The following is a 25,980-nucleotide window of genomic DNA, read 5'->3' as shown; positions in this document are numbered from 1 at the left end:
CACATCACAAGACTGCAGTCATATTTGCCTTTTATGTCTATGGCCGTTTTATGTATTTAACCTTTCTTTTGTATTGGCTTAAACATTGCACATGATAAAGGTTCATCTACCTCTAAATAGTGTTTCAAGCCACATTCAAGTTTAGTATGTAAGACACAAACTATCCAAATCTCTTGAGATGAAGCAAAACATGTTTGGAGCACATTTATTTTCCACATAAACTGTAATAAAAAAAATTCGTATGAAATCCAGGAAACAATTTTTTGACCATGTAAATGTTGTGCTGTGTGGCTGTGAGAGAAACAGAAGAAAGATAATGAGCTGTTGTTTCCTGTTATGAATTGACTCGAGCAGAGTTGTCAACAACTGCTGCTTTAAAACCAGAGTCCTGATAAACACATTTAGATCTCACTGAGGATCAGAATAACCTCAACAACAGGCCCGACTAAAGGCAATAGCAATACAGAAATGTTACAATTCTTCAGATAATATCTGTTGTGTATTTTTCTTCTCACTCGTGTTTTCTTATAAGATCCATTGGCCCTGGTCTAAAATACAAGAAATGTGCCATATTATTATAAGTAGGATGCTTTGTATTATGTGGTAATCATTCAGTACCATTGACTTATCATTTGATACTTCAATTTTTCAAACTTTTATTTGTATAGCACATTTAAAAACAAGCTTGTTGCCCAAAGTGCTTCTAAATGTGATTTTAAGGGAAGAAATCATCACTGTATGGTATTACCACAGTACATTTGTAAGGGTCTATTAAACGCTCAAAACAACAGTGGCGGTAGCTACGTCACAACCCACAATTAACCATGGTTTCACTACGGTACAGTTACAATAGTTTATTTATGGTATTCGTATTAAAACCATACTAATCACAAATTTACCATGTTCCTGCTACAATAATTGATTTTAATATTTGAAGAGTTTCGTTAACTCCGTTTTTAACATTTTTGTCAAAACATGTTTATTATTATGTCATGTTATTATTTTGTTTATGGTGCTACTTAGCTGTATTTTTTAAGTTATGAAGTTTTAAAGCAAAACAAACCAACTGCAGTTGAATTGATATTAATTGTAATGCACAACCAAAAAATGAGATTTCTGGAAAAAAAACGAGTCATCTCGTTTTGCAACGAAACTCTTCATTTGTAGTAAAACTATGGTAATACAAAGGCAATTAATAACTTGCATATTTAAATACATTTCTAAAAAAACATTGTTAATTTCCCCAAAGGAAGTTACTAAATAAATATATTCACGCATCTGAATTTATTTCCTCATTTCCTTCAAAAAGTGGTGAGTGATGTTATCATGGTAAAAATACTATGATTACTACACATGTTAGACGAAAAATTAAACAATCTTAAATGTACATAAAAGCACAATTCTTAACAAAACACCCAATAACTTTTTGTTTTGCAGTACCACAATTTTTACTGATTACGTACACAAAACGCGAAATGTTTATATTTTTTGTAAAATTAAGAGACAGACGCTTTTGAGTAAACAAATGTTATCACACAACCCGTACCATGGCTTTAACTTTGAAAAGTAAAAAAAAAATGTAACCAAGTCCTATTATTATTAAAAGTATTAATCTCATAATTAAATCGCAATTACTGTTTATCTATGAAAACGGTCCTTATATGTGTTGACTTCATGCGCGGCAGCGCAGACCAAATATGACATCAAAGTACCGCGAGAACAATTCAAACGCGTACAAAGCACTCAGCTCAAAAGGATCTCGCGGTACCTCACTGTCATAGAGCGATCTAGCTTGCAGCGCTGCTCGACTCTATGAAATCGGACGTTACTGGTGACGTAACGCCGAGCGTGCGCTGAGGTCATTTCCTGTTTGTGCTCCCGTTGAGTCGCTAGACGGAGGCCTATCCGCGATAGAAGCACCACCGTAAAATCACTCACAGACCAACAGAACGGACAAGGCGGTGGGTTTATAGCGATAAATGCGCAAGACAAACCCCGTGGGATGTGTTTGAGCAACCGGGCTCGTGTTTTGGGCCTTTGAGGGGGAGTTTGCGAAGATAATTGAGCGACAGGGTGTTGTTATTTTTGGGGCAGCTGAGTGGTCATTGGCAGAGTTCAATACACACCAGCTCGCGCGAGGAATAAACACGCACTTCACGTCTCTAAACACCCCGATTTTACTTCACTACATGGGCTTTTGAGGATTTTACGCTGCATTTTACCCAATCAATTTGAAGAATACAAGTAAAGGTAAGGAAATCAAACATACATCGATGATTGATGGCTAGCGTGATGCCTAGCCTAGCATCTCTATGTATATTTAAATACGACCGCATATTTTTGGTCCTTATTGTGTGTAACTGGCAGATGCAACTGTACGAGCGCGTGTTTCTTTGTTTTACTGTACACATCAACCATATTCACCATCATAACACACGTGCTCGTCCCTATGCTTGCGTTATATTAACGTAATGAATAACAGTACACTCGTAGATTCATTTAAACCATTATGCATCTTTCACGTATGGTACTTGCTTGTTGATTTATATTATAAACATATATTTAAGAGAGCCTTCAAAGCAGTCCATCAAGTAAAAAAAAGTGAATTAGTGGAAATGAGAGTATATTATTGATCAGGCCCTTTACACGCGGTACAGATGAATGATGGATGTGGGTCTATAGGACAGGCTCACTGTACATACTGTATGATCGATCAAAGTGCTTTTATTAATAGGCCTGCTATCCGGTTCAGCTTTGTTTGCATGTTTAAAACATTGCCGCTTTAAGTGGTTAGATGTTTGACAACTGGCAAACAGTTGCGTCTATCAGGTTTGAGAATAAGTATAATTGATGCCTGAAGGTTATTTGGGTTGAAAGGGGTCAGGTTTAAGTCTGGAATCTCTGCACTCAGCACTGGAAGTGTGTAATCATTAGTTTGTTGAAATGGCCCCAGCTCTTGTTTGTCTTTCACCTTTGGGCTTCAAAGTGTATGTTTGTGTCTGTATAAGGGTTGTACAAGACAGAGAGAAAGAGGAACAAGCATGCAGACCACTGACCAACTCATACACGCACACTAGTTGCATACTGTATGACAGCGATGCAGACCGTCGGTGTGTTTTTATTAATGCCTGTTGTGTTAAGCTAAGTTGTGTAAGGGACTAGCATGGGCTGTCACAAGGTGGGGATTTTATGTTGCAGGGATAATCCAGTATTGTGATTGGATAGCATGCCGGATCTATGCTAGATGCACTGCGATGCCAGGAAACCTTACTGATCGTTGCAACATTAGAAATAAGTACAAATTGAATGTGTTAAGGTAGTCTGAGTATTGTTTATTTATAAAAATTATATAAAATAAACACGCATCAATACTCCCTGAACCGTACATAAATTCTGTCATGAGGAATTTTCCTACTAGCGGAGCAATTCAAGCTTGAAGGACCACCTTCATGTTTTTGCAAGTCTACAGTCAGCGATTCAGCGAACACCCAGCTGCTACCACAGGCAATGTGCCCTGCTAAAACACAGAGCCGTTCCCACAGACTGCGATCTTGTGTGCGATCTGAGTAAAAGACAACTGTTTGCATGTTTCCCTGAATGGAGTCATGTCATCGTTATTTACATTTTTTTCAGCCAATGTTGATTAGTGTTAAATGGAATTAAATTAATCATGTCAACATTCATTAATTATTGGCATGTTATGCACTATACTGCCAATTTCTCATATTTTTTAGACCTCATATTATGAGACTACTTTAAATTTATTTACTGTCCTTAATGTTAGTGAGCTGCATAAAAATGTTTCACTTAACTCTTTCCACGCCAGCGTTATTTAAAAAAAAGTTGCCCGCCAGCATTTTTCATGATTTTCAAAAAGTGTAATGCCTTCCAGAAAATGTTCTTCTTTAAATATATAAACATACAATATATCAAATGAAAGAACAGACCCTCTGCTTTAAAAAAAAACAAAAAACCTTTCATCTTACCTTCATTAGTTCTCTTCTTGTCACCTCTCAAATGTGGGTAGGTTTCTTCAAAAACACCAAATTTTGAGCAAAAAGCTTAGATAATTCCATTTTTGTGAAGGATTTTGATAGAGATCAGATGCAGAGCGATCCTTTACTCTTTCACTGCCATTGACGAGATATCTCGTCAATTAAGAGAAAACGCTTCCCCGCCAATGACGAGATTTTCCGTCATTTCACAATACTGCTATTATCTACCCTTCCGCAACTTTTTAAACCCGGAAGTATTGCCCTATGGCAAGCGGCTGCATGTCCGTGTCTGTTTTAAAGATCCCTCTGAATGGGATCTCTATGAAAAGTCCTTTACAAAAATGGAATTATCTCTGCTTTTTGCTCAAAATGTGGTGTTTTTGCAGAAACCTACCCATATTCAAAAGCTGATTTCAAAAGAACCACTGAAGGTAGGATGAAACATTTTTTTTTGTTTGAAAGCAGAGGGTCTGTTCTTTCATTTGGTATATTGTATGTTTATATATTTAAAGAAGAACATTTTCCGGAAGGCATTAAACTTTGGTGAAAATCAAATGAAAATGGCGCTGGCTGGCAACTTTTTTTAAAAACGCTGGCGGTGAAAGAGTTAAAACATACAGAGTTCTTTCACGTGAGGTGTAACTTCCAGGTTGTATAAGTTGCGGAAGACCTGGTGGATAATAGCCGTATTGCGGAAAGACGGAAAACTTGTCATTGGCAGGGAAGCGTTTTCAATTAATTTACGAGTTAACTTGTCAATGGCGGGGAAAGAGTTAACATCAAAATATAAATAAATCAGCTAATCTCTATCACCATCTCTGTTTGAAACATATAATCGTAAGGTACTTGTGCAGATATTTTCTTTATGTGGGTTGTGATTTGGCACGGCTACTCTGCACGATTTAATGTGATTTGCCGACTTTGAGCACAACAGGGCTTTACCCGTCATTGCTCATTGATGACCATTGGAAGTACTTCCTACAAAGTATATTCACAAAAAACCGTACATTTTCTTGCTTACCAAATGAAAATATAAGACATGAAACGGTATGAAAAATGTTAAATCACGTTTTTATCTAGTTTAGATCAGATTTTCATATAGACACAGTACAAATCAGCTTATGACGCAGGAGTGAACTGTACGACACCTGTGCTCCAAGCAATCGCAGAAGAAACAAACAGAGTAACACTGTGACACTGGCACGGTTAAGCGTAATGAAAAAATATGCTGTTAGTAGTAATACTAACCGTTGGACATTTTTATCCATTAAATTATTGTTACATCTCTAAAAAAAAATATGCCTTAGGTGGGGGATCTTCATATTGACCTGTTAACCCGAAGGTATGAATTTACGACCAATTAATTTTATCAGTTAATAGAAAAAAATATTTGTTAACGCACTTTAGTGTTAGGCGATATGCCCTATTTTGAGATCGTCCTATCGTCAGCCTGTGAGATTGCCGATACATGATATAGCATCAGTGGGTCGGGGCAATAAATTACTAATTACTATTTTTGTTCATTTGTTACTATTTTTTGAAAAATCACTGATTGTTGAACAAAAAGGAAGCTAATTTACTCTAAGGAGCAACACTGTCATGACCGCAAATATCTTTTTGAACTGTCCTGCTTTAGAAATGACTACTGTGGTAGATGAAAAAGAGACAATCCGTAATTTTGTTTGAAAATTTGATAATGTATCAATTCTGGTTCCATTGTTGATCTGTTGCTGCTGTTTGCACGTTCAAATGAAATGTTTGTATTGTTTTTCCCGGGTCACAGACAACCATCAACTATGTTTTTACTTAAATTAAATCTTATCAGTTAACGGTTAATGTTCGGTTAACAAGCTGTGGATGTCGGTCAGGAAAATGAACTGAAATGGACATCCCAAAAAAATCATCCGTGTATCAGTTTTTGATCCCTGGCCCTGCCGATCTTTAGGACAGACTTTGTCAGTTTTCTTTTCTGACTGCAGGCTGTCTGCAGATCGAGCTTTCTTGGTTTTGACAGCAGGTAATTCCCCAGATGTAATCAGAGTAGTAACTTGATAATTTAAGATGTTTACACGATGTTCCTTAACTTTCCAAATTTAAAACCTCTCTCTAGATGACAAGTTTAAACTTTGAACGACTGTAATAAAAACAAGCCAAATGCTCCACTATCCCATTATATACCACACACATACTATATAGTAGCCGGATTCTCTTCTCATCGTTTACTAATTAAGAACATTTTGAAGATTCATTTTTTACGCACTTGCTTTGTAATTTTTTTTATAAATAATAATGGTTTTAATAATGTAAATTATGGTTTGCAGCTGTAATGTTGTCATTGTGAACATCAGGTTTCATGTCTTGTTCATCATATATACAGTGGTGTGTTCACCTGTGTGTCCAACTGGCTTCATTGTAGTCTAATTGGCATCTCTATGGTGATAGAATAGAAGTGAGTCCTCCAGTTTCCTGTTGGTAATGATTTCAAAGACATTGCAGAAAATGAGGCTGACTATTTGTGTTGTTCTGTTCACATTTTACCTATTTTGATTATAAAATTGCAATTGCAACCCCGACTGCTAAAGAAAGAGAGGCTTAGTCACACTTAGGAAATTATATGTACAGACAAATTAAGGCTTTTGTTTTCTGTCGTCAGTAAGCGTTTTGCACGCTGTTTATGCGTCCTGAGCGCCTCTCATTTTAGCAGCCCGCTGCGCCTTGCATTTTTTGCAGGAGCAGTCTGAGCACCTGAAGTTAAAAAAGTGAAGTCTCAGAGGAAAAGCACCAACACCTTTTAGTTTGTTCTATTATCCAGTCAAATGAAAGGAGAGGTGAGGCTTCCGTTAGTGACAGAAATTTAAAGTTTGCTTTAAAGTGCTTTGAGTGATCTCCCGTTTAGGTTTTAAGGCAGAATCGATTAAAAGTCTGATAAAAATGCTAACTTACAAACAATCATGCTAGACGCACTTAGCAGGTTTTGCATCTGAGATCTTTACAAGCTCTTGGATGTGTTAAGAAAAACAACAAAGTTAGTGTTAGTTTGAGAAAGGTCTGGCTGCATAAGTTGCACTTGCACTCTCAGACACATGCGCTTCCTGGCAGTGACGTCACTTGCAGTTTCAAGCAAGATAAAAAACTGAAAAGTTTACATTACCAAGAAGTTGTAATGCAATACAAAATTATATTTTAACCTAAAGCACATTTTCACTTCGCTTTTATTTTTTACAAAATGTTCAAGGCAGGGTCTTAACGGCGGGGTGCATGATCTCTGGAAGCCAATGTTGACATTTGAAATCACCTAAACAAACACGCCCCTACCCCAATAGAATCTGGACCTTCTTTTGATAGCCCCACTCCACACATGCGCAACCCAGGCAACGATGATGCTTAGTAGACACGCCCCTTACTGCTGTTTGGCTACAAGTGTGTTTTGGTAGACGGCCCGACTACTTTTTCAAAGTGCTTTTAAAAATCGTTTACCCTGACCTGCCTTTAAAGGCACTCTAAGCGAATCTGTGTGATGTCACTTCTTGAATTCGGTTAGAGCACCTTTAAGAAAGCAATAATATTAATTTGTGTAGATAAGAACAGGACAAAAGAATGATATGCATTTTGTTGATATAGACACTAAATTTAATTGTAATTTCACTTAATTAAGTACATCAGTACATTAACATACATACTTCAACAGCACTATCATTTCCAATTTCATTGCAAAAAAGGGACAAACATGGACAAAATATTTTTATGGTTGGCAGGTTGTAATACCACAATCATTTTAAATAGTCTAATGTTTAAACACGAAATCTGCAATTCATAAACCAGTATATATTACTTAACATTAGGGTTGCCGCGGTGACAGAATTTTCCCACCGGTTAATCAGCGCGTCACAAACCCGGTGATCCCGGTATCACCGGGTGGGAGGGGCTTATAAATTTTGACTTTAAAATATTAAACAACTTTTGAATTACGCAACTGTTTAACTGCAGTGCTTACGTATGCTGCGTTAAATCGCAATGCGAGTGCAACAGCTGGTAATTAAGTGCTTGAGTCAATGTGCGCAGGTAATTCAGACAGAACCCGCCAGTCCCAAGCAGAGCAACTACTTCTACTTCTCCATAAAGCGCTGCTTGAATGATGGGTTTATTATTTTTCTTGATGAAAAACACAACAACAAAACGATCTCGCTTATATTAAACATCATATATGTATATTATAACAAAAACGAGTAAGCACGCGGCTTTTGCCATCGTCAGCTCGTCTCGCACACTCTAATAAGAATAAATGAAATCTGACACCTGCTGCTGTGACGTGACGGCAGCAGACACATTCAGTTGTTAGTGTGTTTGCTCTCTCCAACGAAACTAAATGATTTAATTACACGAAAATACCAAAACGACGATGAAAGACAGTGTCACGGTTGGCAAGTGATCTAACCGGTGAGAGGCTGAAGCACCGGTAATCACCGTTTCACAGACTATTGCAGCAAGCCTACTTAACATCTTTAAATATTAGAAAATAAAATACTTAACAAGTAAGGGATAATGTAGAGGCAGCCGGTAGTTATCGGGAAATAAGCCCCGACAGTGTGATCAGGACCCGACACGAAGCGGAGGGTCTTATATCACACTGAAGGGGCTTATTTCCCGATAACTACCGGCTGCCTCTACATTATCCCGCTTATTACACGGCTACTTGCCACATAAGAAAAAAACTGGACATGAATATGAATTTGAAACATTTTATTGGCATATTTGTTTTAAATTAAAATTTTTATCCTTCCGCAAAACTTTGCACAGATGCATAAAATGATCGTAATACCTTATTAAGATCCTCTGCTTCATACTTGTCTGTCTCCATTTTTTTCTCTTTGAGCCAGTCTTTGAGAAGTTTTAATGCCCATTCTGTATTTTTTTGTGTGTTTGCTTCGTAGTTGTCATGCTCTATTTTGTCAAGTTCAGTCTCAGTAAGCTCTCTGTGTCTTGTGGTTGTTCGTTCTTCTATCCACTGTTAAATGTTTAGTTTTTTCCGTACATGTTAAAATTAATGTCAAAATGTTCCATTCTTATAATTGTGGTTGTCCAGTGTTTGTCACAAGATGGCACCAAACAGTAATCTTTATTGGCGAGGAGCGATTTTAATCGTACAAGTAGTACCGGCTATGCGTTATTACTTTGGAGCGGTTGTTATTTGAAAAGAACGAACCTGCAAATGTCTCAACCGACCAATCAGAATCAAGCATTCCGGAGAGCCGTGTAATAAAACATAAATATTGTACACATTACATTGATGTAGCGATGTTGACAAGTGCATCAGATAATGTCATAAATGCAAGTGACGTTACTGCCTAGAGGCGCATGTTTGCAAGTGCTGCAACCAGACACTCTTTGTTAGTTTAGGGACAACACGCTAAATGTATACACACATCTCTGTGGTATTAACACAAAATGACACATAATATGTAAGAAACATAACACAATAAAGTGTAAGAAATGAACACATCCTTTCTTAGAGCATACATCTATACATACATTTATTCATTTGGCAAATGCTTTTATCCAAAGCGAATTACTAGGTATACATTTTGTCAGTGTATTTTGTTTCCTTGAATTGAATGCATTACTGTTTGTGCAGCATTTTGCAACCTAGTGCTCTACCACTGAGCTAAAGGAACATATCTGTTCCTTATATATGTATAACATGGGTCTTTTGAATGTTTCTCAAGAGTGTGCATTATTTTTAGGTAAACACACATATATGAAGTAGTTCCAGGTCGACTGCATTAACGTCCCATAAGACTACGGCAAGTTTAACTGAAATAATTGATTCATTTGATTTCAAAAAAACAATGTGTGTGTTTGTGTGACTGTGCTTTCACACCACCATAGGCGAGAGCGTCAAAGTGGCCGGAAGACATTCATTTTCAATGAGAGATGGCGGCGAGCATCTAAAAACACTATGAGTTTGAGTCGTTTATAATGGGCATTTAAAAAAGCAACACTTGTCAAACACAATCATTCAAAATATTCTTTATTATCATGAAAATACCTCTAGACATTTCCTGTAATAGCATTTGTAATGGTCGATACAGCACCTACCGTATCAATTCGGTGCACTTTTAAATGTATTGTGACTAAATGCAAAGGATGGATGTGGTCCGCGGAGTACGTGGAGTCAAAGGTAGTGGGGTATACTTGACGTATACTTGACACATCTGCACACATACTCGCTCTTTCTCTCTTGATGAGTTCAGTATGAAAAATATTTTAACCTAAACTGCTGCATAGGATGAGTCATGAAGTTAATGTAGCGTTGCACAAAAATGACTGCATGTCGTCTCGTACGCGATCCATAATAAAGCTATTGCGCGCATTTCAAATCAATGAAGCACGGTTTATTAGCCGCTCTCATAATACAGTAACCCATTTGGGAAGAAAGATGACAAAGAGCTGCAGGTGTGAAGCATGTGTCTAGGAGAAGAGATATAAAGCTACTTCAGACTGTAGCTGTCACATTAATAATCTGATTTCAATAGAGAAATTGTGAGTGTGTTTACATGCAGTCTTACGCCGATTATGCTTAATAAACTGATAACACGTGGGATGATGTAAACGGGTAAAACGTTTTTATTTTTTCGGGGAAAGCCCATAAACGACATAAGCAAAAAACGATCGGCACAGGTAGTTTTTTTACTCATTAGGGCCGATTCACACCGGCTGCGTGGCGTGAGCGTCTCAGCTGCGTGGCGTGTCTGTTTTTATTTAGGCTCCCATGTTAGCAGGTTTGACCGTGCACACCGCCTTCATGACACGCACTTATCAGGTGCGGCTCGAGCCGCGCCGAAAACGCGTGCATGCTAGGAATAGGGCCGCCGCCTATTTTTCGCACCACGCAAGCGTCTTGGAAGCGTTTCCAGGCAAAATATATGTCACCTATAGCAACAGCAGTGCGTCAGCGCCGCGTCAGGCATGCTTCTGGTATGTACAGACACAGAAAACGCGATGCAGCCGCCACACAACTGACATGTAACAGATACGCCACGCAGCCGGTGTGAATCGGCCGTTACTCCGATTCGATTTTGCATGGAATGTAAAAACCTTAACTGGCTTTCTCACGGTTTTGTTCATGTGCACATGTCTCCGTTGCGCATCTCTATGTTTGCACTTACTTTTGCGTGTGACATTTATCTTTCACACGCGGAAGTAAGCGCAACGTTACGCATAAAAGTCTCTGCTCGACTCATAGCAGTTGGCAGAGAAATTGCGAAATTAAAGCTCATGTTATATTTACAGGTTCTGCAGACACGATAAGAGCTACAACAGTATAGCTTAAAGGTACAATAAGTAGGATTTTCCCCCATTTAGTGGTGAAATTGTATTTTGCATTCAGTGCTCTCTAGCGCCTCGCTTTTTCAAATTAATGTTGCAACTACGGTAGCCGTTATGTACTCACTGATCTCCTTGTCCATTTCAGCTGGTTCACGCGTTCTAAATGAATACGCGTTGTAGAAACGCGTTGGTAGGCTAGTGCTTTTTGGCCCTCTCTGCTATTATAGTTTATCAGTATGGCAGAACGACATGGAAGCCTCCTTGGACTTACCCGTTCAGTGTAAGTAAAGAGAAGAAATTCTAAACTTACAAAGAAAAGTCAGATCATTGGCAGAGGGAATTTGACACCAACGAGGAAATATTTATGAATAAAGACATTGATTAATAAAACAATTAAAACCCTACTTATTGTCCCTTTAAGACCGATTTTCCATCTGATTATTTTGAACGACTATAGACTGTATCAGCAGTAACAACATAAACAAACGGCTTTTGCGGAACACACGTAACTTCCGGAGTAGTTTAATTATATAACAAGCAAAATAAACAAGAAGTAGATTCATAGCTAAAGGGTATAAAAATGACACTGAGCTAACATTGCTGTGTAAAATGTGTACTATAATGTATACAATGTTAACTACAAACCGGCTGCCAAACCTCCCTTCACACAGTGGTGATTCATGATCGCCGCATCTCCTCTCGTCTTTAGGAAACCAAAACATTTGTTATTTTTAAAGAGGTATTTGTTCAAGAGTTTATTTTAGACACAAGTCAGACCATTACACAAACAGAAACCGGAAGTAAAATCTCGACAAGACACGTAACCGCATCAACGCACATCTAATGAGACCGTCTATATGTGCTATAGGCAGTGATGTCACTACCTGCGAGAAACATGACAAATCCCATGCGCAGTTTTCTGCATAGCCGGTTTATTGATTTGCATTTAAACGCAAGTTTTCTTTAATAATCAGATTTTTGATAGTTATCTGCTTATTCTGTGCATGTAAACGCATCCAGTATTGATTCTGAATGCATGTTTATACATATATTTATAGATAGCAAATATTTGATAGAAGTAAGTAATTTCTTTATTAAAACTGCTTTTGAATTTTTTTTTCTTTATAAAGTTTGTTTTTTCTTTATAAAGCTTCTTAATGTTTGGCAAAAAGAGTGCTTATTAAATGTACAATAATCAGATAATAATGTTACTAAATTCTAAACAAAAATGTAATTCAAAATCTTCTTGTATTGTGATGCGCATCGTATCATGGCCTTGTATCAAATTTCTACATGCAGGTCTATGAAGATAGACCCTGATCCTAGATCAGCACTTTTTATCCCTCATATAAATATGAATACTAGACTCAGCAGCACTTGATGTTCATCCGTGTACAGTAATTTTCCATTAAGAGCTTCATACGCACCACACTGTAACTTCAATATTAAGTATATGACACACTGGCTATTATCTTGTAAAATAATAAGTAAATGCCACTGTTTCTTTTTCATTACATGTGAGATCATGTGAGATACAGAGCGCTGAAAGCAGCATTTATGTCAAGTTTACATTAGAAACGTATCTGAACAGGTGGCATTTCAGTCAGGTGACCATTTGTGGAACATGTGTATTACCTCTATTAATAAGTTCACTGTGTATTACCTGGTTATTGGTGTTTGCAATACCTTTAATCACATATTGGCCTATTATTAAGTACAACAATTTATAGGCCCAGCACCACTTACAGTGCATGTTCTTTAAATTTACGATTTTGTTAGCCTGAAATACTTTGCTTCGTGTTAACTTTTTGACATGACATTGGTTTAATCACATTTTGTTTTCTTTCCCAGGTGAGTTCCCAGATCTGTGGTACTAAACGTCTGCCAGACCCGAGATTCTGTGTTCCCCCTTCCCCAGTCTCCCTGTCACCCTGCCCTGCGCCCCACACAGCCCCTAACCCAGTATGAACGAAGTCAGCGTCGTCAGGGAGGGCTGGCTCCACAAGAGAGGTGAGAACCTTAATATTCACTCTTTAGTTTTTAAATGTAAACCATTTTTTTTACCACCAGACCAGACTGTGTGGCCTTTTATTTTCCTCTTTGACATTTCTTGTTCCTTCTATCTACTTCCTTGTATCTCCTCCTCCTCCTACCATCTACTTCCTTGTATCTCTTCCTGTTCCTGTCTTCAGGTGAATACATTAAGACTTGGAGGCCTCGATATTTCATCCTAAAGAGCGATGGCTCTTTCATCGGCTATAAGGAGAAGCCTGACACGTCAGACCACAGTCAGCCACCTCTCAACAACTTCTCAGTAGCAGGTATAACACACATTTTTGAAAGGTTCAACCCACACACGCCAAATTATTGGCACACCTGTGGCTTTCTGAAGGCAGTTCAGTATTTTTGGCATGCTGAATTATCGGTCTTGAGGTTTCTTACCAGTTATTGTTTACCATCTTTGACTCTTTCAAAACATTGTTCTGTTTGTTGGGAAACGCTCTTGGATTTTGCAATTCTCTAGAATGACACAAGTGGCTCAGAAATGGCACGGTTTACAAAATAACTAAGATGCCACACACACCCACACAAAAGTGTTTTCAAAAGAAGGTAAACTAAACTGACACTGTAAATCTGCACTACAATGTGAATAAAAACAAAAGGAAGATTTACTAAAAATAAAATCTTGTCAGGTTTAGTTGATCTAAAATATCTGAAATCACAAGAATAAAGCAGCATGCAGCAAATTGTAATAATCGACTTCTGAATTTTGTTAAACTACTGAATTCTTGATAAGCTGAAACTTGATTCAAATGAAATTAAATCATAATCATCTTACCAAAGTATTTCTTCCCTCTTTCATACAGAGTGTCAGCTGATGAAGACTGAAAGACCTCGGCCGAACACGTTTGTCATCCGCTGCTTACAGTGGACCACTGTTATTGAACGTACCTTTCACGTGGATAGCAATGCTGAGAGGTGAGGATGCTTTGAAAGAGCCATGTTGGAGTAGTAATAAGCCTACTTCATCGTCCATCTAGGGGTGTGCGATATAACAGTATTTGATTGTGAACGATTAAAGTTCTCCACAATCAACTTTTTCGGAAATATCGTTGTATCGTGCCGACATCAAGTAGGAGACAATTGCAAGTATACAACAAACTAAAGGGCCGGGTATACTTTTTCTGAGTCTGGCTCGCACACCGCTTTCCAAGTATAGACGGTTTCATCGTAGCTCAGTGTCGTTTTTTTTATTCGCTGTAGCTGTGAAATATGAACTACGGTAATCTACTTGTTGTTTATTTTGTTTGTTATTAGAAATAAACTACTTTAAAATTACTCTATAGACCTTTCTCACAACATCCGTATTTGTGACCGGAAATACGCAATCATCGTGGTAATCTACTTCCTCCGCAGTCAAGGCAACGTAAACAGCCATATCTGTTCCATTCATTCCCTGTTGATGGTGAAGTTAGACAGAAATGGCGGGAAGAAGGACCAAACAAAAAGGGGAGCACTTATGTATGCAGCAGACACTTCACTAAAGACGACTACATTTTAGGGCTCACTGTTCGCCGTTTGTAACCACATGCTGTCCCTAGCCGTTTTCCTTGGAACGAGTTCACCCTGACACGCAAACATACGCGCACAGACATTACCAGACAAAAATTGTAACTGATGATGATAGCATCCAGCTAACGTTATTGTTGCTACACACACAAGACGTTCACTTGGACAACCATAGACAGTAATTGAAGGTAATTGGTACCATGGTGCTTCATTCAAAGCAGATTATAATGTTTTAGTAAGGTAGTCTATATCATATATACTATACATACATTATGTCCATAGATATGTACACTAGATGTCGCCTTGGCTACGGCAGTTCATTGGACCGAATGGGTCAACTAGAGCCGCAATCTTGAAATAGAGGAACCCTGCATTAGCGTCATTGTAGGCAATGGTGTAACGGAAATAAAATCAACATAAATCGTCATGAACCCGATTTTCTTGGTTTTCTTTTGGTTCGTTTTAAAAGTCAGACATGTATTTAGCATTGAGTCCAGAAAAAAATTAAAGTTTTGATATTATAAAAATTAACTTTTTCTAACTATAATGCATAGTGCTAGTAACCCTAACATCCATACGCAGCACAAAAGCCCAGCGTTGTCCATGAATTCGAAGTACAGGCGGAGATAGCAGCGTTGCCTAGCTACTTCCTTTGACAAGACCCTTGTTCCAAGATGGCGGCGGTTTTGACGCATGCTTGGAACCTCAAGGCGATATCTTGTGTATATATCTATGCATTATGTCTAAGTGGACACGCTAAAAATGTGTCGTGTTACTTAAAAGTTCAGTAACAGTAATGGATAAATTATTTTTCGTTTTTATTTTGTAGTTTTCCTTCATGAGTTGTGTCACATCAGCAAATGTAATATTTGGCAAATCCGTTAATTAAGTTGTGTAGACTCTTTTTAATCTTGCCCGGGTTTATGTTTTTCTGGTGTGTTGACGCTTGACAGGAACTTCGCTTCCACAACGATTACGTATTTCTGGTTATTGTGAGAAAGGTCTTTGTTATTGATTCTTTGGAGAGTTACGTTTGTTCCGCGAAAGCTTTTGTTTATGTTGTTATCGCTAAAACCGTCTATACTCGCCGCGGCTATGCGCGGATGGGCGCGTTCGACACATCCACAATACAAATGATTTCTTATTCAAATTATTACTCCACCAGGCCATACATTTTGATTCATTGACATTTACAGTACATTAAAACAAATAAAATAGCAGGTCAACTATTCCAAACAAACAACAAGAAAACAAAGAACAGAAATCAAACATTATGATGACAAAAATGCTCCACAGCTTTCTGAAGAAGTGAAAATAAAAGAAGAAAAAATGAAGGTGTGCGTGCAAAGGGAACAGTCTCAACATTTTTTAAGCACTTGCGCTGGCGTACACGGATTTGCACTTACATTAAATCTACACTTGATTAAAATGTACTTTAGCCAAAAAAAATTGTGTTCCCCTTTTTTTTTTACCCTGTAGGACTGCATTTTTAAATGGGGGGGGGGGCATTCGTATGGCTGTATTAAGGCTCAGTAATGGCAAAATGGTCTTTAAAAAACAACATGAAAAGAACCATGTTAAAATTGTGTAACAGTGTTTTTCCACAAGAAAAATTGTGATATTTTTAAGATATCGCCCACACCTACATCCATTTCAACAAAACTGCTCAATGCTTTTGCCATCTAGATTTAGTGTATTTATCACTCAGTAAAAGAGTGTAAGGGTGTTTTCACATATACACTGTTTAGGTCGGCCCAAATGACGTGTCGCTCCGAGTACGGTGCGTTTGGGTCAGTGTGAACACAACAGCCGCACTCGGGTGCGCACTAAACGGCCGCTCCGAGACCGCTCTAAACAGGTGGTCTCGGAGCGGCTGTTGCCGAACTCTGGGGCGACCCACCTGTGGTGTGAACACTGCTGGACCTCAGGCCGAACCAAATACAGGAAGCGTGAGCCGGGTGTTATATTGTGGGTTAACAACAAACAAGCCAGTCCTGGTCCGTTGCATAGAGATTCGCTGTCTCCTTTACGTTTGAGCTGATGATTTTATATATGCATAGCTGTCCTCGACACACAAATAGTGACATTACGGGCTTTTAGCAAACGGCTCCGTGAGAAAGGCTTTAATAGAACAGCTACGCAATTTCGCGTTAAAGCAAAGAAACTTCCCAAAGACGTGCATCGTTTATCTCCACATCTTGATAGCTGTGCTCTCCCTGTCAGGCTGGTTGTCGTGGAAACGTGGGGGTGGTCATGAGACGGTAAGAGCTGTCAGAGACCAATGACAGCGCTGACCGTTGTCACATGGTGTACGGTGCGGCATTTCGAGTAAAGGTAAAAATATATATATGTGAACACGGACCGCACTAACTGAAAAATGATACAATGTATTTTGGTGAGCTCCGAGGCCGCACCACGGTGCGCACCAACATATGTGAAAACAACCTAAGTGTGCGGGCTTTACAAAGTAACATCGCCATCTTAGCCCAAGCATGGTTTTAAGATTTTTAGAAGAAATAAATTTGAAACATCTTTTTTAATCATCCTTTGATTTAATTATACTTTATTCTCGCCTTGAATATAGCCTTTGAAGATGGTATGGCGTTAAAAAAGAAAGAAAGAAAGAACATCGTCATCTTCTGACCCCGCATAAAGCGTTTTAAGCCATGTTTGCGGATCTGTGTAAACACATGGCACATCTTTTATTTAAGGCAGTGTTGTTCTGTGTATTTAAAATATTTCATAAAGAAAATTTCCGTTTTTTTATTACATTGTTGTTGTGTAAACACAGCTTAAGACACAAAGAGAGAGAGCAAGTTTAAAAGTATAGTATACTGTTTTTGAAGAAATTTCATTAATGTGTCAGACTGTCAATGAGAAATTTTCATAAACGTTGACTGAACTTATTGACCTACATTCCACACTTCAACATACCAAGTCTAATGAAAAGTATTCACCACCTGTTGCATAAAGTAAACAAGAATGCTTTGGTGACCATGAAAAAAAGACATGTTGAATGTGAAAGGAATAAGAGGAACATTTATTTGCCAAAAACTTGTTTACGTTTAATGAATAATGGTTTTATGTTGATACACATTCAGAGAGGAATGGATACGTGCCATCCAGGCTGTGGCCAATGGGCTTAAATCCCAGGAAGAGGAAGAGCCGATGGAATTTGGTTCTCCTGGAGACAACAGCTTGGAGGGGATCGAAGCCGCCATTGCAAAGTCCCGCACCAAAGTGGTGAGTGCCTTTGGGTAATTTGGGTCATATTTGTGTTTAACGTGCTCTTAAAAAAACAAAACTTTTGGTGGTTCGACTGATGAATGCCCAAACTGGTTATTCTGAGGGGAACTTTTTGTCTAATGACATTATAATAAGATCATTTCAACTCACCATCGTTATATTTTATGATATTCTAATGTTAATGTTTCTCCTTAGACGATGAGTGACTTTGACTACCTAAAACTCCTGGGTAAAGGCACATTTGGCAAGGTGATTCTGGTGAGGGAAAAGGCCACTGGCATGTACTACGCCATGAAGATCCTACGAAAGGAAGTCATCATCGCCAAGGTGGGCAGCACACAGATTTAATTTTTTTTTAAAGCTCTTCGCTGGCTTGTTTGAGACTCAGTTTGATCGTTTGTTTCAGGATGAAGTTGCGCACACAATCACAGAAAGCAGAGTCTTGCAGAACACACGGCACCCTTTTCTTACGGTAGGGTCCGTCAGGCTTTATTTTATTTGATATCATCTTTGTTCTTAACTTCAATTACATGATTTTGTTATCTCTGCAGACACTAAAATACGCCTTCCAAACACGTGACCGACTGTGTTTCGTCATGGAGTATGCAAATGGAGGCGAGGTTTGTCGCAAGCTGTTGTACTTTTTGAAGAAAGCTGACCTTTTACCAATCTTTCTCTTTTTACATTTTCTGCTGCCTCTCTTTTGCGTTTTTCTCCAGCTGTTTTTTCACCTGTCACGAGAGCGTGTTTTTACGGAGGACCGAGCTCGCTTCTACGGTGCTGAAATTGTTTCCGCTTTGGAATATCTGCACTCTAAAGATGTCGTCTACAGGGACCTTAAGGTTTCCTCTTTTTAAAACTTTTTAATTTAGGTTTTGAAAATTGGGTCATTGCTTATGCATTTTATTGCTGTCTTCATTTTTTGGTATTGATGGCTGTTTTTTTATTCTCATTGCGTTTCTCTCCACAGCTGGAGAATCTAATGCTGGATAAAGATGGTCACATAAAAATCACAGATTTTGGCCTGTGTAAAGAGGGCATTACTAATGAAGCCACAATGAAGACGTTCTGTGGGACTCCAGAGTATCTCGCCCCTGAGGTACAGCCAAGTACAAACTCCTTTGTCGATGCCATTGCCCAAATCGCACTGTGTATTTTTGACATGCATTATTAACCATATTTTGCACCTTAATTATTGACTAAAGCTGAAAAAAAGTACATCTTGAAATGAATCCTATGTACTGAAAAACCAAGAGACAAAAAAGTCACTAATAGAAAGTAACAGATTAAAATACTCTTAACCATTAGGGTTCCTATGACGCTCTTAAAGGGCACGTATTATGCACATTTTTATGTCTCGGGTGTGCCTAGGATTTCAGTTTCAGCTCAAAATACCCCACAGATCATTTATTATAGCTTGTCCAAAAGTCCCTTATTTCCTCTGCATTCAGCTCCACTGAGCTCCATAAAACGGCCACCTTTCATAATCCAATAAATTCCTAAAGGTACATTCACATTATAAACGACTTTGTCGCTGTGTGTCGCTCGTCTCTTTCAAAAGAGGTGTTTCTATATCTAGTTGTCATAAACAAATGAGTAACGTCCACTCCAGTAACTGACGAGAGATGGATGACGTAAACTCCCCTGCTTTGTTGTCATTGCTAGTCGCTTTTGAATGTCGCTCATAATTTGCATAAACACTGTAAAAAATGATGACTTAACACGTTAAATGGCATGACACACACAATGTATAAAATATTATTTCATGTTAAAATAAATGAAAGGGACAACACAAGTTGTGTTAAAAACAGTGATGGGAGTAACGCGTTTCAAAGTAATTCCCTTACTGTAATTCCATTACTTTTAGCGGTAATAAACATGTAACGAAGTATTTTTTTAAATCAAGTAACGCAGTTAAAATTACTGAAATTTAAATGAGTTTGTTACTCGTGTTACTTTATTTTGTGATAAATGAACACTTTGCAGACAAGACATTTCTGATCTAATGTCGCAGGACCATAGTGGGCGGCACAATGAATCATAAAATTAAAATTAATTTTAACGATCTGAAACGCAAGTGCGAAGCGCAATGCGCAAGTGAGTTTGTGGGCGGATCTTTGGCGCTGTTGCTATTTTCCCGGCGGGAGAAATAACTCTTTGCGCCAGGCGCAAATCAATAAGGGGTTGGTCTGAAGTAGGTTCATTATTCATAGGTGTGGATTGTGCGTAACGTCAAATAAACCAATCAGAACGCTATCCAACATTCCCTTTAAACGCAAGGGTGCAAGTTCCATGGCGGGTTGCTATTATTATGACAGATTTACCAGGCGCACGCCAGGAGCGGTTCACAGCCGAGGAGACCGACGTTCTTGTAAGAGCAATCAAAGACAGAGAAGTTGTTTTGTATGGGGATAGGAGAAACCCGCCCAAATCAGCGTCGGTTAAACAGGCGTGAGATTAGATAAGCAAAGTGTGTGCGCGTTGTGCACGCTATACATTATGGTCAAGCATGCGCCCTTAAAATAGCATAATGAACCACGCGCAACGCGCCACTGACTTCAGACTAGTTTTTTCTGGTCAGTGGCGCAATTGTTTTTTGAAACTGCAAAATAGCATCAGGGATGGAACACGCCTCCTTTTTTTGCGCTGAACCGCCCAGGGAGCACAAGTTCATTCCCTAGTTTGCCGACGTGCGTCTGTGGAGGGAAAAACCTGCTGTGCGCTGGTGCAAAATACGAATGATACATGCGTCACTGACAAAGTCAATTGCGCTGGGTGCAAGATGGGGCCCTATATGTATTGTCCCTATACTAACACACCCTCTGTGTTACAGTGAAGTTAAACATTTCTCAACTTTGTTGCGTGACTGGTCATGCCCATCCAGCCGTCAATGGTCACTGTCGCTCGTGTCGCCAAACTTCCATACGCTTTATTCAGCGCTCCGCCATGTTGATTCCAAAACGAGGCTGTGAGGGATAAACTTTTCTACTACTTTTATACTATAGTATTGTTTTTACATTTAAAGCGCATGCTCTAGACGTCTATCCCTCACAGCCTCGTTTTGGAATCAACATGGCGGCAGGCTGAATAAAGCGTATTGAAATCAATGAGATTGCGTCGCTCTGCTACTGCTAGTCGCTTATAATGAGAATGTACCTTAAGGGATAAAATCAAGTTTTTCCTCATTAAATATCATGCTTCACTCAAAAATATGTCAAGTTGCGTTACCATTTTAATACTAAGTCTTTATATAATGTAACCCAAATCCAGATTTTCTGTTATCTTCAGCTTCCTGTTTTGTCTTTTTAATTCTACTTTAAAGGGGACATATCATGAAAATCTAACTTTTTTTCATCTTGAAGTGCTATAATTGGGTCCCGAGTGCTTTTATCAATCTAGAAAATGTGAAAAAGATCAACCCAATAACTTGGATGTGAAAAAATAGCTAATTGAAATTTGTCGCTCTTTATGGTGTCAGAAGGGGATAATACCGCCCCTAAATCTGCACTATCCTATCACAGCACTGCCATTTAGTGCATAGATCAGCTCATTTGCATTTTAAACACACCCAAAACAACACATTTTTGCTCACACCTACAAAGTGGCAATTTTAACATGCTATAATAAATTATTTATATGATATTTGAGCTAAATCTTCACATTTGTGCTCTGGAGACACCAAAGATTTATTTGACATCTTAAAAAGGTTTTGTGAAGTATCCCTTTTAATTCTTCTTTGTGTTCTGCCTCCCGTTCCTGCTGTAGGTATTAGAAGACAACGATTACGGGCGTGCAGTGGATTGGTGGGGTCTCGGAGTGGTCATGTATGAAATGATGTGCGGTCGCCTGCCGTTCTACAATCAGGACCACGAGCGTCTGTTCGAGCTCATTTTAATGGAGGAGATTCGTTTTCCTAGAAACCTCTCGCCCGAGGCCAAAGCCCTGCTGGCTGGCTTGCTCAAGAAAGACCCTAAACAGAGGTAAGAGGAGCTTTGTTTTGACAGTTGAGGGTCTTGATGATGTCATTTTTACTATGTGGGTTTGGTGTTATGAAGGCTTGGTGGAAGTCCTGAGGATGCCAAAGAAGTGATGACACACAAGTTCTTCAGTTCCATCAACTGGCAAGATGTCCTTCAAAAGAAGGTAAAGAAAAAAATACAAGAGTCATCATTTATTCATCCACATGAGGTTGCTCCCAACCTGTAGGACAGAGGGGCCCAAGCTCGGTCCTGGAGGGGAGGTGTAGGACACTGGCCCTCCAGGATCGAGTTTGGGCACCCCTGCCGTAGGACAATCTTTTATCCATGGCACACAGCAGCAGAAATCTTACAGAATGACAAAAAAAACATTTTCTGTAGACACACATTAGTTTAAACAGACTGAAATATAATCTGTCATGTCAGGTTTTTTCTTCACTCTTATGTCGGTTTGTGTCCGCAGCTCATCCCTCCCTTCAAGCCACAAGTGACCTCAGAGACAGACACGCGCTACTTTGATGATGAGTTCACGGCACAGACCATCACTGTCACGCCACCTGACCAATGTGAGTACCTCAGCGCATTTTTGTTAACCAATTTCTCGAAATGGGGTGGAACATTCTCAGTACTCGTGTTTAACACTCTTCAAGCAAGAAGAACGGAGTCAATTTGTACTTTTTAAAGCTTGGCAAGTTCATTCACGAGAATAGCGAGTGATCAAACGATTTGATTTTCTGTCGGCAGATGACAGTCTCGATGCGGAGGACCCGGATACACGCACACATTTCTCGCAGTTCTCCTACTCGGCCAGCGTGCGGGAGTGACCATCCTCTCCCACTCTCTCTCTCTCACCCTTACCAGCGAACCAGACGCCCCTCACATATACACACAAACAAGGACACATGCACCAGCAGCCCCGTCCTCCCGAAGAGCGGGTCCTAGGCGGGAGTACAGCATCTGTACACGTCCTGAACAGGTGGTACCTTCGGGCCAGTCCTGGTTTTCGATTGGCTTTTCAACTTGCCAGTCGTAGCCCGACACACTACACGATCGTCATAAAACCATACAACCAATCAGGTACCAAGAAAAGAACGGCTTTCCACCAGCAGGTTTTCGGACACGCGTGCACTCAAAACACTGGACTGCAGGACAAAATCTTCATATATTTCAACACGGCTTGTGGGGAGAAGAGTAATTGGATCATTTGGACATTTTCCCACAGATTGTTACAGATTGTCTAAAGCCATATTTTAAAGTGCTCTTTCTGGAACTAGCTGTTACCGAGAGTGTTTTTCCAGCGGGAGTACTGACGATGGGTAACGCAGAGAGATAAAGTGCTGTTTATCTGCCTGGATGCTGGGCGTGCGTGTGAAGCTGTGTGAATGTGTAGCGGTGCGAACGCTGGACCGTGTGTTCTCTACCTACATCTTAATCTGTGTGTCTTTTTTCGTGTTTTGGTTTTGTACATGGGCATAACGTTAGGGAGTAGAACGGGGAGGGGTGGGCGGGATCGATAATGGTTTCGGGGAGGGGCTCACACACTCACTATAGACGTGATGGCGTTTGCGTTATAAAAGGGAAGAGCGAGAGACAGACGGCTTCGGCTTGTACATAGGGAGGTCAACTGGGAATGTTCTGGAGGGGCATTTTTTCAGTTTTCATCTGCTGCCCCGGCGGGCTGTTTGTTTTCTAAGATTACTAGTGTATGATAGTCGCAATCATCATGTTGTTGCCATCCTATTTACAGTTTCACAGGCATTGATGTCGAGATTTAGAGATGCAAAAATGATTTGAATGTCCTGTTATTTAACAGAAAGAGCTACTGGGTTAGCATGCCGTAATAAGACTTGCAGCATGTACCATTGTCATCGCAGCCTTGACACTTTTTAAATTTTTCATTAATGTAGTAAAAAAAACACGTTTAGGATGCCCGAGAGGAAATGTTCGTCTCGGGATGTTTAACGTTTGTGTCATTCTGTAGACAGCAGCTGTCAGAACACATCGCTTTGTGTGAGTTACTTTTGCCTTTTTAAAGATGCTTTATGTAAGCAACATCAAACTGTTTTGTTTTGTTTTGTTTTATTCATTATTTTATTGGATCATTTGTTTTTTGTTTTTTTGTTGTTCTTCCTTTGTCCACCCACTCCCTGAAATTAAATTGTCTTGATAAAGAATATATATATAAAAATATATATTACAATAGTAAACTTTTTTTGTTTCTTTTGTCCTTGGTTTGTATGTATGTGTGTGTGTGTGTGTGTGTGCGTGTGATCGAGTGTGTTTGTGTGTCTCAATGTGTTTCCTTTTATTGGGATATGGCTGTCCTTAAAGCATGATGTGTATATATATATAATATATTGCTATCCCTTCATCAAAAAACATACAGTAAGGTCCAATGGTACAACAGAAGAAGGGCTGAACCGAAGTGCTCCTGTAGGACTTACACACTTAAGCTTTGTCACTAAATCCAGAGAGCTACGTACCAAGATTAAATTTGTGTCTTGGGTAGGCATCTCTCCAAGTTTTGGGACAGAGCCCTGATTGCCTTGACACATAAAGGCCGCTGGATGACATGCGATCATGTGATTGAATACAACATTGCACCTGACATCATAACATTTGCCATGCGCACTGTAGTTCTCACAGTTTTAAAGGGGACATATAACTTTTTAATTGGGTCAACCTAGAAAATGTGAAAAAGATCAACCCAGTAACTTAGTTTTGGTAAACCATTCTCTGCAAGCATGTGGAAAAAAATAGGTAATTAAATTTTGGCTCCCCTTGTGATGTCAGCACGGGATAATACCGCCCCTTAATCTGCACTATCCAACCACGGCACTGTCATTTAGTGCATAGATCAGCTCATTTGCATTTTAAAGGACACACCCAAAAACAGCACATTGTTGCTCACAAAGTGTCAACATGATATAACAAATTATCTATATGATATTTGAGCTAAATCTTCACTGTGTACTCTGGGGACACCAAAGATTTATTTAACATCTTAAAATAAGTCTTGTGAAATGTCACCTTTAAAACATTTGGGCACATTTTTGAGGGGCGAAGATCTTAAATGGTCTGCAGTGGTGATTTCACCGTTTTTCTCATCGGCTTTGAAGCGAAATTATTTTGAAGCTTTAACCATCGACTCGTCTGTTTCTGAATGTGATAAACAATCACGAATGTCATCATTGATGCTCATTTGCTTTTCTTAGTGCTGGGGATGAAAAACTTCTTATATTTAGCAATCTTCTGAGAGATCTGTTTTGCTACAAATGATGAATATGGGTTATGTTTTGCTAATAGGACATTCACGCAAGTAAATTCTTTTACCAGAAACTGTTTGTTTGTGTCTTACTATACCCAACAGTGAAATTTACCCAAATGTAAACGTGTAAAAGCATCTTGTAAATGCTTGGTGTAGCTGGTATCTTCCCATTAGGAACTTTAAGCTTTTGACCGCCAGGGGGCGCACTGAATCTTTGACTGAGCTTAAAAAGTCTTTTGGACAGTTGTATCATCTTTGAAATCTAATAATTTAAAGTATTTCTACCTGCCACGCAAGTGTTGGTTTTCCCCAGCAGTCTCTATGAAACGATTACAATACATATCAAATTAAAAACAAGCCTGATTTGGGTTATTATAATACAGTACTATAGCGAATGTAGGAGCCCTTATGATGCAAAGGACCCCCAGATATAATAGACTTTTTATGAGGGACCCCCTTCTTAAAATAAATGTAAATTTTCATGTATTATAAAGAAACTGTTAATCTGTATTAGATAAATAGTGTGATTTTATACGGACTTAAATAATTGGCTGCACTTTATCTAATTTAAAGAGAAACATATATAGTTCAAATGTGT

The 25,980-nt window shown here is 39.0% G+C and overlaps 1 protein-coding gene across 1 annotated transcript; it reads left to right on the top strand.

The window, feature by feature from the left end:
* Positions 1-1,871: 1,871 nt before the first annotated feature.
* Positions 1,872-24,321, top strand: akt2 (v-akt murine thymoma viral oncogene homolog 2). The gene is made up of 14 exons (XM_065251280.2): positions 1,872-2,250; positions 13,173-13,331; positions 13,514-13,642; positions 14,189-14,300; positions 17,993-18,134; positions 18,333-18,464; positions 18,544-18,609; positions 18,689-18,757; positions 18,857-18,979; positions 19,108-19,236; positions 21,903-22,117; positions 22,193-22,280; positions 22,578-22,680; positions 22,859-24,321. The coding sequence occupies exons 2-14, from the start codon at positions 13,286-13,288 to the stop codon at positions 22,936-22,938; spliced, it is 1,434 nt and encodes a 477-aa protein (XP_065107352.1). The 5' UTR covers positions 1,872-2,250; positions 13,173-13,285; the 3' UTR covers positions 22,939-24,321.
* The last annotated feature ends 1,659 nt before the right edge of the window (positions 24,322-25,980 follow it).

This window comes from Paramisgurnus dabryanus, chromosome 9 (assembly GCF_030506205.2).
Source record: "Paramisgurnus dabryanus chromosome 9, PD_genome_1.1, whole genome shotgun sequence".
NCBI classification, from domain to species: Eukaryota; Metazoa; Chordata; class Actinopteri; order Cypriniformes; family Cobitidae; genus Paramisgurnus; species Paramisgurnus dabryanus.
Note: the sequence above shows the minus strand (reverse complement) of the source record. Positions and strands in the feature narration are given on the sequence as shown.

Excerpts from the sequence above, each read along its gene's own strand:
- akt2 (XM_065251280.2), top strand. The coding sequence starts at position 13,286 with ATGAACGAAGTCAGCGTCGTCAGGGAGGGCTGGCTCCACAAGAGAG. Across the intron at positions 13,643-14,188 it reads CAACAACTTCTCAGTAGCAG|AGTGTCAGCTGATGAAGACT; the intron begins GTATAACACACA and ends TCTTTCATACAG. Across the intron at positions 22,281-22,577 it reads AAGATGTCCTTCAAAAGAAG|CTCATCCCTCCCTTCAAGCC; the intron begins GTAAAGAAAAAA and ends TTGTGTCCGCAG.